Source organism: Halichoerus grypus, chromosome 8, assembly GCF_964656455.1.
Source record: "Halichoerus grypus chromosome 8, mHalGry1.hap1.1, whole genome shotgun sequence".
Lineage (NCBI taxonomy): Eukaryota > Metazoa > Chordata > Mammalia > Carnivora > Phocidae > Halichoerus > Halichoerus grypus.
The window spans coordinates 93,014,493-93,028,336 of record NC_135719.1 but is presented as its reverse complement, the minus strand read 5'-3'; the positions used below and the strand labels follow the sequence as shown (position 1 = coordinate 93,028,336).

The following is a 13,844-nucleotide window of genomic DNA, read 5'->3' as shown; positions in this document are numbered from 1 at the left end:
TTTTTCATGGGTCTGTTGGCCATTTGGATGTCTTCTTTGGAAAAATGTCTGTTCGTGTCTTCTGCCCACTTCTTGATTGGATCATTTGTTCTTTGGGTGTTGAGTTTAAGAAGTTCTTTATACATACATTTATTCTTAACAGAGTGGCTAGTACAGAGTAAGCTTTTGACAAATTTTGACTATTTTTACTTATATCAATATCAACAAAAGTCCATAAACATCCAAGTTAACATTTTCCTACATAGGATAATTAAAACCAACTTCACAACTTTTAGAAATAACAATTTTGAGAAACAAACTGAGGACTGACATATAGTTCATACCACCTTGTTATGGGAGGTCTTGCATTGGTTTTCATGCCTCTTCCAAAGAGTTCTCCAGTTGGCTTGATATTGGTCAAAACTTAAAGCCAGAATGGTGGCTTTACTGTCTTTTCAGGGTAAGAACTGCTATTAATGCTACATACACATTAGAATTAGTTTCCATTCATCTAGGGAGTAGACTGGATGTGTCAGTCTCCTTCTTGAGAAGTAAACAGGATAAAGCATGTTGATATGGGTGTCACAAATCTCTCAACTTCCCTAGTTTCTGTCCTCTTCAGCCACATGCTCTGTATTTCAAGCCAAAACTACATGAAGGCAGAAAAATTTGGCAGAGTGAACAGTGCATGTGGGTATAAGCATTAGTTCTTTAGCAGAAAAAAAAAAGTATCTCCTTCATAAAACATGACAATTCCTTTTTGTTTTTAAGAATCTGTATGTTGTACTTTACCTTAGGAAAGCTTCCAGTAATTATCTAATCAATCAAGAAAAGTAGCTCGTCAGCTTGTGCCCTTGCCCACCACATTCTCTTTCTCTAATTTTAGGTGTGACTCTTCTAATTGGCCCAAGGGCCAATCTTCACTGACAAAAAGGCTCTTCGTGGGAGAGGGTGTGGCACGGAGGTCCTGTGGCAGCCACTTTGACTGTAGGGGCCGTGAGGCTTACTTTCTGGATTCAGGACTTTGGGTTGTTAAGTAATAAACCCAACTCAGAATTATTTAGGTGTAAAAAAAAGGAATTTATTCTAAGTGATACTGGGTATCTCAAAGAATGAAAAGCAAAGGGAAATACCAATATCCAAGAAAGGTTGAGATATAACTAAGTATAAAAAATGGCTGGCAGCAGGGTCGTACACCCAGTATCAGAACTTCTCTTCTCCATTTTGCTTCTGTGTTTCCCTGAATGGTAGCTTCCTTCTTTTTTATCACTGCAGATTGACTTTCTCCAAATGACAGACTGTCCCTGATATGCTAGCTTTCTGTCTTAGAGCTTCAACCACACAGAGCGAGACTTGACTTTTTCAGTTCTAATTCCCAAATCCTGGAGAAAAACTCTGCTAGGTCTAGCTTGGATCAGATTGGGGCAAAGAGACAGAATACCATTTGGATCCATTTGGTGAGGTGCCCAATCAACCAACTGCCTACAAGCGGTATCATATTGTACTAATGTGTTGGCTCCAGTATTTTAAAAAATTGGGTGAGGCAGTTCTCAACAGAAGAGGTGCTGGCCTGACTATTCTGTAGATGTCCACTATTGCAAGGATATATTGTGAAAACAGTGCAAGGAAGTAGATCTAGGTTCCCATTTTCAAACAAAGCCTGCCTATGGTCCTTGAGAATTTCCCATTAAAGCTGTTCGTTCACATTAGAAAGTTCAGGATGGTGGGATGGCTGGAGGCGGTGGCAGGGATTTGGGGGCGGGGCGGGGGGGGGATGATTACACATGAAAGGAACCAAGCAGAGAGAAGGGAAGGAGGGCGCATCAAGGAAGCATCGCCAACTTAAAGCAGAGGGCTCTGGACCTCCCAGCTCTTTTCAGATTAAATCCTTATGGTTCTCCCAGCTGCCTCTCTTCCCTCCTGCCTTACACCTCTTTTTAATATTTTCTCCCATCATTTTTAAAATGAAGACCTTCTGTGTTACTCAGAAGATTTCTGTCCTTCTCCAGAGAAGCAATACTCTACTTTAGGCAGAAGTTTGAAGTTAAGGCAGATTTTGTCTCTTCAGGAAAGCACTTTCCCATATCCTCCTGTTATTTTTCTTAGAACCACGAAATCTGAGGGTTGGAGTAGACCGATCTTGAGGGCCATCAAGTTCATCCATTGCTGTATACATCCCATCTCTGGCATCCATGACAAGTGGCCATCCAGACTGCTTGACCACTTACCATGAAGGAGAATTCATCATTTTTCAGGACAGCCTATTCCATCTGTAGATAATTCTATTAGGAGTACTTCCTTATATTAAGCTCCTACTGGATCAATAATGTGTCTTCTCTTTTTTTTTTTTTTTTTAAGGTTTTATTTATTTATTTGACAGAAAGAGAGAGATAGCGAGAGCGGGAACACAAGCAGGGGGAGTGGGAAAGGGAGAAGCAGGCTTCCCACCAAGCAGGAAGCCCGATGCAGGGCTCGATCCCAGGACCCTGGGATCATGACCTGAGCCGAAGGCAGACGCTTAATCATCTGAGCCACCCAGGCACCCCAATAATGTGTCTTTTCTTGTTCCTTCCATCTGTTGGTCCTAGTTCTACCACCTGAAAACAAATGGAAAAGTCGAAGCTCTTTCCTACATGCTCACCTTTCAAGAGATCAGTCATGTTCATCATGTTTCTCCCTATGACTGTTCTCCAGGCTGAGTGACAGTTCTTCCTGTAACTGTTCTCTGTTGTATGGGATTTCAAGTACCTCTATTATTAACAGGGACACTCTGTTCTAGAAGCTTTAGTTATTTAAATGTTCTTCTTAACTTTTTCCCCAAAAACCAGACATAATCTTCCAGATATGGAAAAATCAGCACAGAAAGAACAGAACTAATAAATCTTTCATTATAAATATAGAACTTCTATTCAGATAATCACATTTATCTTCTGGGAAGACCGAGCCTATGCTCAGTCACTCTTACGCTGAAAATTATGTAATGATTAATTTATAATGAAATGTAAATGATAAAGAGTGGTGGTATTTGAATTTTATAAGTGAATTTCAGGCATTAGTAGTTGAAATTGGAATGGAAAGGAGGTGGGAGCATGAATTCCCATAATTCTTCAAATCATATGTCTGCTAGCACTATCCATTAAGTCAAAAGTACTGGGTAGAGTAAGCCCGTATCAGGGGATCATTTGATTCCTTTCTTCCCCTTTGCGAAATCAACATGCTTAACAAACGTTTGTGTCCTGGTTACATACCCACACACAGAGAAGACTCTGGGGTAAGCACACTAATGCACACTTAGCCCTCAAGGAGCCAACAATTTAGAAGCTATAAAACAAACCCTTTGCTTCCCTAACTGAAGTGTGCTTTGTAAGCCAGTCAATCAGGGAAGAGAAAGAGATCACCACGTTGGATTGGGTGGCACAGAGGATTAGTATATATAAATTCTTAACTTGTTCTAGAAGCAGAACCCAATTTAAGGAAGTTGGAGTGAAGCTTAAGAGGTCAGTTGGAGAAGCCCCAGCTCTATGTTAAATGGACATCCTAAAATACAAACACATTGAGTCCTGCCTTTTTCTGTAGTCACTTATGGGTTCATCCGGAACAGGGTGGACAAATTTAAAAGTTTGAATCTTAAAATCTAATATGAAATAAGTGGTGACATTTTATGAACCTTATCATAAGCATATGGCACTCATTCTCGGTTTTGTTTTTTGTTTTTGTTTTTGTTTCTAAAAACATTTGAGTATGTGACAAGTCCCTCAACATTGGCATTCACAGTCATCCCAGGCCCTGTAAGACTGCGTATCAGCAAGGAAGTTTGACATTTCTTCTGCCAGCAACGTATGTCCCTGACCTTCTATCTCCATCAAGGAAGTTAAAAAGATCATTACTAACTCAGGACAGGGCTGGGAGCTCAGTTTCCATAGTCATAGAGCTTGTTAGTTCCTTTGTGTTAGTAGAGCTGAAAGTAAGGATTTGTGCCCCTTGTTAGCACAGAAAGTTCCAGTCTGTGGGCTCAGGTATAACCCGAACCTCATTTGGTTACAAGGGAGGAAGTGCAAAACTGTGGACAGCTTCGGGGCACCTGGGTGGCTCAGTCGTTAAGTGTCTGCCTTCGGCTCAGGTCATGATCCCAGGATCCTGGGATCGAGCCCCACATAGGGCTCCCTGCTCTGCGGAAAGCCTTCTTCTCCCTCTTCCGATCCCCCCTGCTTGTGTTCCCTCTCTCACTGTCTCTAAAACCTTTAAAAAAAAAAACAAAACAAAACTGTGGACAGCTTGAAGCTACCTACCATACAACTGAGAAAATAAATTCAAGATCCCTTAGAGTGAGGAAGGTCAAGTTCATCCTTTAGGTACAACTCATTGTTGTGGTTAGCAATGTACCCAGGGGATTCCAGTCTTGGTGCCATTCTTCTGAATTTCGTAGTGTTAATAATTGTAGAATTCATAATCTCTGCACATTAGAATTAAAACAAAGGAAGACTTCATGATTGGTGTGCTACATTGAATAATTGGGGATACTTTAAGATTAGTTGCTTTATCTATAAACAAAAGCAGAATTACCTGTTTCCTGATTCCTTTACATAAAATCTTTTATTTCTCCAATAGATTGTTTGGTTTTTACAAGGGGATTCTGCCACCAATCTTGGCTGAAACACCAAAAAGAGCAGTGAAGGTAAGCATTGTATACCTTTCCACCAAGTGAAAATAGACTGCAGTAACAACTTCACCCGTAAAACATCCCACAACAAACTATGGGACGTTAATGTGAATTAAAGATAAGAGAGTGAAAAATTTAATGTGGAAATTATAGCATAACTTTTATTATAATTAGGCCAGGTCACTCTCTCAAATATTGGTTTATGGATTTTTTTTTCAGGTAAAGGCACTCCCTTCTGATGAGGAGATTATACAAAAAGTACAGTAGTGAATGAAATTCACGTAATTGAACCACAGCAGCCACAAAATAACTGGACCTTTTTCTCAAAGCAATTCATCAATTTTCCTTGGTAGCAATAATTATTAAAGAGAGAGGGAGAGGAGACGAGGGAAGAGTGGTAGAAAAACCTTTTTCCCTAAATCAGTTCCATTTTATGAACAGAGCAAACTAATACACTGTATTTCTTTGTATATGATTCTCATATAACACATTTACTTGGAATGCTAACTTCGTTTCTTTCCCTACCCCCTCCACCCCGGTCTCCTCTGTTAAAATTCTCTACTCTGGTTTTTACAAAATTATTACTTCCGCTATGCTGATTTCCATTCTTTAACCACATAACTATGGGAGTTTATGTACTATTTGCTGGTTCGGTATCTGGATAGGAACACGGAGATCTGGCAGGACCTCCAGGGAAGAAAGAACTAAATCTGATCACTCTTTTCTATGTTCTCTCGAACAGAAGTCCTGATCACAGTGACTCTGGCTGTCAGTGCCCCCTCCCCCACACCACTGACTTCACCAAATATGGCTTTGTCTTTCCATAAGAAGGATAACATAACACTTAGACCAAAAGACTTCCTTTCCAACTAATGACATAAAGCTTTTTTCAGATACATTACTCAATTTGTATTCCCAATATTCCTGAGAAGTAAGATGGGACAATTTCTATACTTTTGCTCAGTAAGTTAAGAGGTAGACTAAGTTAAATTTTATGATAAAATAACCGACATGCACAGACACCATACTTCTACATTATGTCAAAATAGTAATTTAATAGGATTTGATTCAGGTCTAGAATTCAGAAAACAAAGCTGTAAAACATACTTTCTCTATAAATTCATCCCCTTTGTTGCCATAGTTTCTGTGATTTTATATTATTACTTCAATACAAATTTCATTATAAGGATCTGAATCGCAGTAGAGAATCTGGAAAAAGTTCACCAAAGTACACAAGAGGGCTGAATTGAATTATGAAATGGCCTCACTTGATAAAAGATTGCCCAAGTAAACAAACAGAGCAGAGTTCCTTTTCAAAAGGAAAGTCACTTTGTCTCCATGGAATAATATATTCATTTGTTCAGTGTTTTACATGGATAAATAGAGTAAGTTATAATTAAAGTTTTTCCTGGAATATTTTTCCTTAATACTATACATTGGAGACAATTTCATTTAAATTTGAAGAGGATTAAAGTTTATCAGTGTTGAACAGTCTTTTATGTAAGGAAAAAAAAAAGTTGAGCTTTACAAAACTGAGTTAGTCTCTACTGAAGAAAAAAGCAATGCTCGCTGCCAGAGCAATGGTTAACAGATGAACTTTTGGGCAACTGGATATGGTGTATGTGTCCCAGACATCTTGTTTCAAGTTGATTTTACCTTAAAATTATTGAGACATATGGTAAGTGCATTGGCTTTTTAAGTATAACTTGGAGTTAAGTGTATCTTTGCCAGATGGATAGCACTAGTTTTTCAATACAATTTATGAAAATATTCATAGAAAATTTTATAGATATTTATCTTAGAATTTGTGAGGAAAGCAATCATCTGATTGTAACGATTTCATACATTATAAAGTGCTTCATTGTATGGCATCAAAGTTTACTTCAGAAAAAATGTTCAGAGACCATATGTAAGTATATGTATAAATATACCCACACATACATACATATACATGAATATATGTGAATATACGTGTGTGTGTGTGTATTCCTTGGTACTGACACTTCAATCACAATCATTATTATAATCAGAAACAGACAATGTGAAGTTTTTCTGCACTGTATTCTTTGAAATGGGATTCATCATTAAAATAAGACTCATTGATGCTAAATAAATGAAACTTACCCCTTCACAGATTAAGACAGAATTAGTATTGCAGTTAGCAAAAGGAAATAAAGACCTCAGAAAGAGACCAACTGGCCCTTCAGACATGGGAGGCACCACATTCAAGTTTCCGGGGTCTGGTCTTGAGATTCACAGGTCCAAAAACAGCATTTTTCCATGGACAGACTCTCCAGGACTGCCTGATGCTAACCAGACCCACGAGAGAGTAGGAATTGTGAAGGCTATTCACCACCCCTCCTACACCTGTCATTATGTCTACACACACTAGATGCTCAATCAATGTTAGATGCACAAATGAAACATAGAGAAAGAAACAGAAAGAAAGTGTATTGATTTATCACAGGAGACATTCCTATCCTAGTCCCCAAAATTCCCACATCTACTATTCAGTTTTTGGAAGACCAAGACTTCCATTTCCAGCCAAGATAGAGTAACAGAGACCAGATTTACTCTCCTGCCTGAAACGGCAACAACAAAAATGAACAAAATATATGAAACCACAGTTTTCAGGACACTGGACATCAGACAAGGAAGGGCAGGGACAGGGAACAAATGAGAAGAGCTCTATGGTTTGCCTCCAACTTACTGCCTTGAGAGGTTTTTCCAGACCCCGGACACGCAGGGGAAATGTAAGCAGAGCCCAGTGTACTCCCTGGGTTGAGACGGAGCTGACAGGCTGGAGAGGGCAAGGCAGCTAGAGTTCACAGGACAGAGGTACTGGATAAGAGTGTCTGAATCATTTCATCCTAGGCATTCGCCAAAATCTTCCAGCAACACTGCTGATGAGTACCAGTCAGCTAATAGTAGCTTGGTTTTCTCCCAATTTTAGAGATGGAATAGGAAAAGCCTAGAATTGCCCCGACACATAGACTTGGAATTCCCTGTGAGAATTGCTACAATGACAGGCCAAGTGCCTGTCCCCAGACTTCTCCCCTGAGATCCCAGTTTGGTCCTTAATCCCTTGTAACTACAGAAAGTCAGAAATAAAGAAGAACAAAAATCAAAACCGCATCCTCACACTGGAAGAGAACAAGGTAGTGAGGCCTTTTGTGAGGTCCATCCATCCCAGAACTTCCCTGAACCCAGTATTCAGTGTTTCCAAATGTAGGTCATGACCTATGAGTCATAAAATCAATTAAGTGGGTCACTAGATGTAATGGGTCATGACCAGAATGTTTTTCACGAAACAGAATAGAAACATAGTGCATTACACATAGGGAGGGGGAAACACTGTTTTACAGCAATGTTTTCTTTCAGTTATAAATAAATACAAGGGTACACTGCCTTCGTGCGTGTGTGCGTGCGTGCGTGTGCGCGCGAACACTGCCTTCGTGCGTGTGTGCGTGCGTGCGTGCGCGCGCGAACACTGCCTTCGTGCGTGTGTGCGTGCGTGCGTGTGCGCGCAAACACTGCCTTCGTGCGTGTGTGTATGCGTGCGTGCGCGCGCGCGTGTGTGAGTGTTATCTGAATACTTTTTACATAGATTGTGCTCCAAAAGGTTTGAAACCTTCTGCCTTGAGGGACTCCGGGCTTCCAAGGTCAGGGAAGGCAAGAAGACCTCAGCAGCAAGAAGTCTCTGGGGCAGAGAATCCCAAACTGTTAACAGTCACGGCTCAGCAGTGAGCAAGCATATGTCATGTTTAAGAGCATACACAGGCTTTGCAGTCAGTCCTTCTACTCACTAACTGCAGAATGAGAACCATGATCGTACTATAACCTGTTGTCTGATGGTCTTGTATGGATTCGGCGCAGTAGCACCTGCCAAGGCCTTCGCACGTTACCTGGACCACAGCAAGCTATCGTGAGGCATACAAGTAACTGTGGTTCCTCCATTAGCCCAAAGTGAAGAAAGAGAATGAAAACTAAGATTTTCTGAAAGTCCTATCTGTGTCAGGCATGTCAGAAAATCTTACTTAAATTCTGTTATTTAAGGAATATTTTAGAAGGTAAGTTTTGTGTTCTCGAGGGCTGGAAAGGTCAGGTGACTTGCCCAGGCTTTCACAGCTCAGTAGCATAGCCAGGATTCAGTCCCAGGACTGCTCCCATCAAAACCCTAGCAAGGTGATTGTCAAAGAATAGTGATGATAGTGACCATAAAAATGAAGAAAAAAACTTATCTGTAAAGCCTAAGACAGTAACACTTTTCCTTCCATGGTTAATGGTTTCACCAAAACGGTGGCCACTGGTGCTTTTTTTTAACACCAGGAGAGTTTCGGAGTTGACACCATCCACTAGAATGTTAGATCAAGGAGGCAGGGGTTTCTCTTTATTCACTGCTGCAGGAGGCATCCAATAAATATTTGTTGAATGAGTAAATGAATGAATCCCTGATCTAGAAAAGTCTCCATCTGTAGTTGAGTTAAAGAAACATGGCACAAAAGTTATTCCTAGGTCTTTAAAAGAATCAAAATCTCTGCCCAAAGACTCATAGAGCCATGTCTACATAGAACTACCTCTTTCTAACAACAGAGTATTATTTGATCCCCAAATCTGCTTTTTTTTCTTCGCCCCTCTTATTGAGTTACAAAGTAATAGAGTAGAAGGCATTCAAGACCATAAAGTACCCATGCCTTTTCTGGGACCTTAAAAATCAGGCCCTAGCAGGACCTAAGATTGTGCCTTATCAATGACATTGGCAGCTTCTACTAACAGAGCGCCCAGGAGCAAAACATCATGATCAAGGAGAATTGTTTCCCAAATTACAGAGTACAGAAAGAGAGGAGAGAAATGTATTTGGGGCACATTACATGAAGTCTGATGACATTTGCCTCCATAGAAATTTATTTGCAGAGAAAATTATATGAAATGTTACCTCATGAAAGGAACCTACAAAATCTTCATCAGATGTTAAAGGAAGGAAAAAGCAGCTCTCTTTCTTCGTGAAAGGAGAAAGGTTGAGGACAGTCTTGCTTTAAGTCAGGACGGACTACATGACCTCATTGGGTCCTTCTCTGTTTTACCATGGCACCTTCATCATCAGTGAGGGTTTAGAAACTCCATGAAACAATGGAGATACATAAGAGTATATGCGCAAGTTAAAGATGAGAAGGGGGTGTCTTTTACAAGTGGGTTAGAAAACTGGCATTCACTGGGAAAGCAGTTCACAGAGAAAACATAGGAGACCAGAGATTTCAGGTCTCTCTGCCTATAATTTTGAATCACTGCCATAAAAAAGAAGTCTATTGATGTCTGGGGAAACTGAAAATGGTCATGGTAAATGGAAGCTGTATGGTTCATTTACTGCTATAAAGGATTCCATCAGCTCTTCTGTAGGTTATTATAGTTGCATTTGAAAATGTGAATGTTCAAGTAAGGCCCACTAAGCAACTACCCGAGACCAGATTAAAAACTGTGTTCAATGGTTTATCATTTTTCTAAAATGCTGGTTAATATCATGATTTACTAAAGAAATTTGAGTCAATTAAAGGGTTTGTTGCAGGAAATTGTTATAAATCTCTGGGTTTGGTTTTGTTTCACAGTTTTTCACCTTTGAGCAGTACAAGAAATTGCTAGGATATGTGTCACTGTCGCCAGCTTTGGTAAGTGAGAGTATTTATTATACTTAAGTGTGTGAGTTATTTTATAAACCGAAATCTGGAAACAAAAACCCTTTTGATTCCCCAAGCCCAACCACTAAAATATGAATTCGAGTTATTCAATGTTCAGCTACTTGTTGAAAGCCATCTTCCTAATAACTCACAATTTGGCTATTTTATAGCTCCCAGTGATGAATTTATGATAACAGTGATATGTGTGGAAAGACCCATATGAGATATGGTCAAGAATATAAAATAAAGAGTACATTTGTCAAAGATTCTGTGAAAGCCAAAACATGCATGTGTTTACATACTACGTACTACGCATATCTGTTTATGCAAAAGTCAGTATGCCTAAAACATTTCCTAACAGGTCACTTTTCCAGCTTTTGCTCCAGCTGTAGGAAATACAGGACTTCAGGTCACCCTGTAGGCAGAAGCAGACCAAAGGACCTTTAGTGGTTGAGGAGAACAGCGATGCTACAATGACACATCTCAGCTGTTACATGGAAATCGCATGGTGATGTGAACATTGCTCAGTGCCTGTCCTCTCCTTCTTGGTGACTGCTGCTTTTCACAAGATAAATTAGAGTGGCCAGATGGCTTCTACAAGTATGTGTGCAGCAAAAGCCCGAGAGAGAGAAAGTGCACTGATTTCTCCCTCCAAATCTGAAAAACAAAACAAAGCAAAACAAATGATACATTGGCCCTCCAACTGACAGTGGGCCTCCCAGCCCCTAGAAATGTCCTCCGGTTTACCTGCTGCAGTGGGCCTCAAAACTCAACCAGAGAGGCAGTGTTCTGAGCTTCAGCTCTTCCGTTACTTAACTTTTAAAGGTTTACTTCAGAATATTTACTCTGCCCAATAGACTGTCCAAGAAGAAATATCTGTTATTTTTTAAACCGTACATGCCCCTTCTCTAGGAAGGATCCTGTTAAGAAGCTTCTCGCCCAGACTCCTGCCTAAACAAGGTGACTGCAAAATAGCTTTGTATGGTAGAAGTGGCAGCATGAGTCCTAATATTAGCTCAGATTATTTTTTTAATGCCTCGCTGTCTTCTCTTAATGTCATTCTCAACTTTGAAAACATCTTGGTTAAGAGAGGATTAAAAACTTCCTAGCAAAAGACAATAAAATATGGTCTCCAGAGGGCCAGCTGGCTGTTCCTGTGTCGAGCATTGGTACCATGTGAGAGGCGGCAGGCTTTTGGGCTCGTGAGAATTAAAACAGAAAAGCATTTGGCCACTCCAGCTACTCTAACTGAATGCATGCAAACTGTAGACAGTTGTTCTCTTTCCTTGAATTCATTTATTCCAGTTTTTTTTTGATACAGCTAGACACTTAAACAGCCCTTAAATGTCCCCTGGTTCTCGCACATGAAAAGCCTAGGAGGCTGGGAACCCCACTGTTACCGCTGGTCTCTGGAATCATCTAAGTAACGTGATCTGCTGATAGCTGATCAATTCTTTTGACAAGGGACTGCTGAGCACTAGTTCTGACAGCAAATGTAGCTGAGTTTTATAGAAGAACAAAAAAGTGAATTACTTGGAAGATTGCATACAGTAAGTAATAAAAACCTGAACATCTGGATTTTAGCTTTCCCAGTCAGAAGAGTTTGGGACATGTGTGTGTGTGTGTGTGTGTGTGTGTGTACACATGCATGCACACACACATGTTTTGGCTTCCATGATGGAAGTCTGAGATAAATGAATGAAATATTTGGATTGTTACCCTATGCAAATGTGTTTAAAATCGTAATGAAGTGGCGTGAAAGGAAAACATGATGAATTATTCCCTCTCCTTGAATCCGTATACGATCCCATTCTTCCTCTGCATTTTTATGTGCAACAGGACCAATGGTTTTTGTAAAGCACTTTACAAAGGCCTTCACACCTTTTTTTGATCCTCATATGAGGTAGGGAGATTAGATATCATTGTTCCATTTTACAGATGAGGAAACTATGGCTTATAAAAGGCTGAGTGATTTAGACACAGAGTTGCAGCTCGCACATGTGGTGCCTTTGTGTGAATTATGCAAAGTTGCCCTTTCCCCTGGGGGATGCCTCTCCAGGGCTCCAGCTTGGCAAGTGCGGTGCAGGCGGGATCTCAGCCTACACACACACACACACACACACACACACACACACACACACACACCTTTTTCTGTGCACAAACTAATGCATATGGCAGCCCTGGTCACACAGCCAAGAAGTGGCAGAACCAGGACCTGAATCCAGACTTCCCTCTAGATCCTCCCTTGTTCTACCTTGCCTTTTCTTCCAAGGTTAGGGAATATTCCTTTCTCTTTTCTCTCTTAGTCTACTTTGAAGAAATTAGAGACTCCTAGTAAGAGTTATCTGCTCTTTATTCTTCATTGGTTTTTTTCTTCTTTTGGCTGTATATAGCGTTCCCTCTTCTCCTGGAATTACAGCTTTAGCACTAAAGAACTACTTTTTTCCAGCATCTGTTTTGGAAATTTGAGGCTTTGTTTCATTTTGTTTTTCTGGTGTGTGTGTGTGTGTGTGTGTGTGTGTGTGTGTGTGTGTGTCTTAATTGTTGTGGTTATTTTTGATACAGGTTTTCTGGAAAACCCTTAAACATTCTACTTTGAGGAAAAGTCGAGAAAGTTGTAGTTCCTTATTGCAGAAGCTCTTAACTGAGAGCAAATGAGGACCTGACATCATCTTTTGAGAGATGTTCTAGATTTTAGCTGAGCCCTTCAGAACAACCTCGCCATTTCTGATCTCAACTTTTATTCCTCATTTTTTACGTCTGGAAGAATAGGGCAGTTATCAGGGGTTTTTTTAAATAGGGAAAGGATGAATAAAAAAAATTTTTTTGTTTGTCAATTGTCTAGAATAGTGACTCTAACATCAGGGCTATACATTTGAATGTTTTCAGCTGCACTGTTTGGTTATCTGAAATTTGGCTTTTTATAAACATTTTATTTTTGGTTCTTCTTGAATTTTTTGAGATGCTCAATAATGATTTAAGTAGATGTTTTAAAAATGAGCCTCGCCTTTTATAAGTCAGACTCTTTTAATTGTTACATGTGCAGATGTTTTAGTATCCACCCTAAATCACTAAAACAACCTTTCTTTTCATTAAAGGAAAAAGTCGTTGTTGATGGGGCTTTGACATTTTATTTTGAATTGTTAGGATGTGGTTTGTGGCTTCTGTAATTTCTTCTTCATGAATTGTCAGCATCTAATCAAGAACTAAAGCTGTCTAGTAATGGTATATGGTGCATTTATATACGTTTCTCCATTCTCCACATAACATTCAGCTGCAGAGTGTAATGAGTAGGATGTTTAACTCAGTATATATAACTTGTTCTAAATTATTGATTGATTGAACTTTTCTAGACGTTTGCCATTGCTGGATTAGGATCTGGACTAACAGAAGCTATCGTGGTTAACCCTTTTGAGGTAGTAAAAGTTGGCTTGCAAGCGAATCGGAACAAATTTACAGAGGTAATCATTTAATGTTTTCCTATTGGTGAGGGAATGTAAAAGAATTGTTTTCAATATATGTATATGCTATAT

The 13,844-nt window shown here is 39.7% G+C and overlaps 1 protein-coding gene across 1 annotated transcript in view; it reads left to right on the top strand.

The window, feature by feature from the left end:
- Positions 1–13,844, top strand: part of SLC25A21 (solute carrier family 25 member 21) — a 476,445-nt gene that overhangs the window by 424,538 nt on the left and 38,063 nt on the right. Inside the window, exons 4-6 of the mRNA XM_036103885.2 lie at positions 4,588–4,654; positions 10,243–10,302; positions 13,665–13,772. Coding sequence (XP_035959778.1) covers positions 4,588–4,654; positions 10,243–10,302; positions 13,665–13,772 — 235 coding nt within the window. The remainder of the gene's footprint in view (positions 1–4,587; positions 4,655–10,242; positions 10,303–13,664; positions 13,773–13,844) is intronic.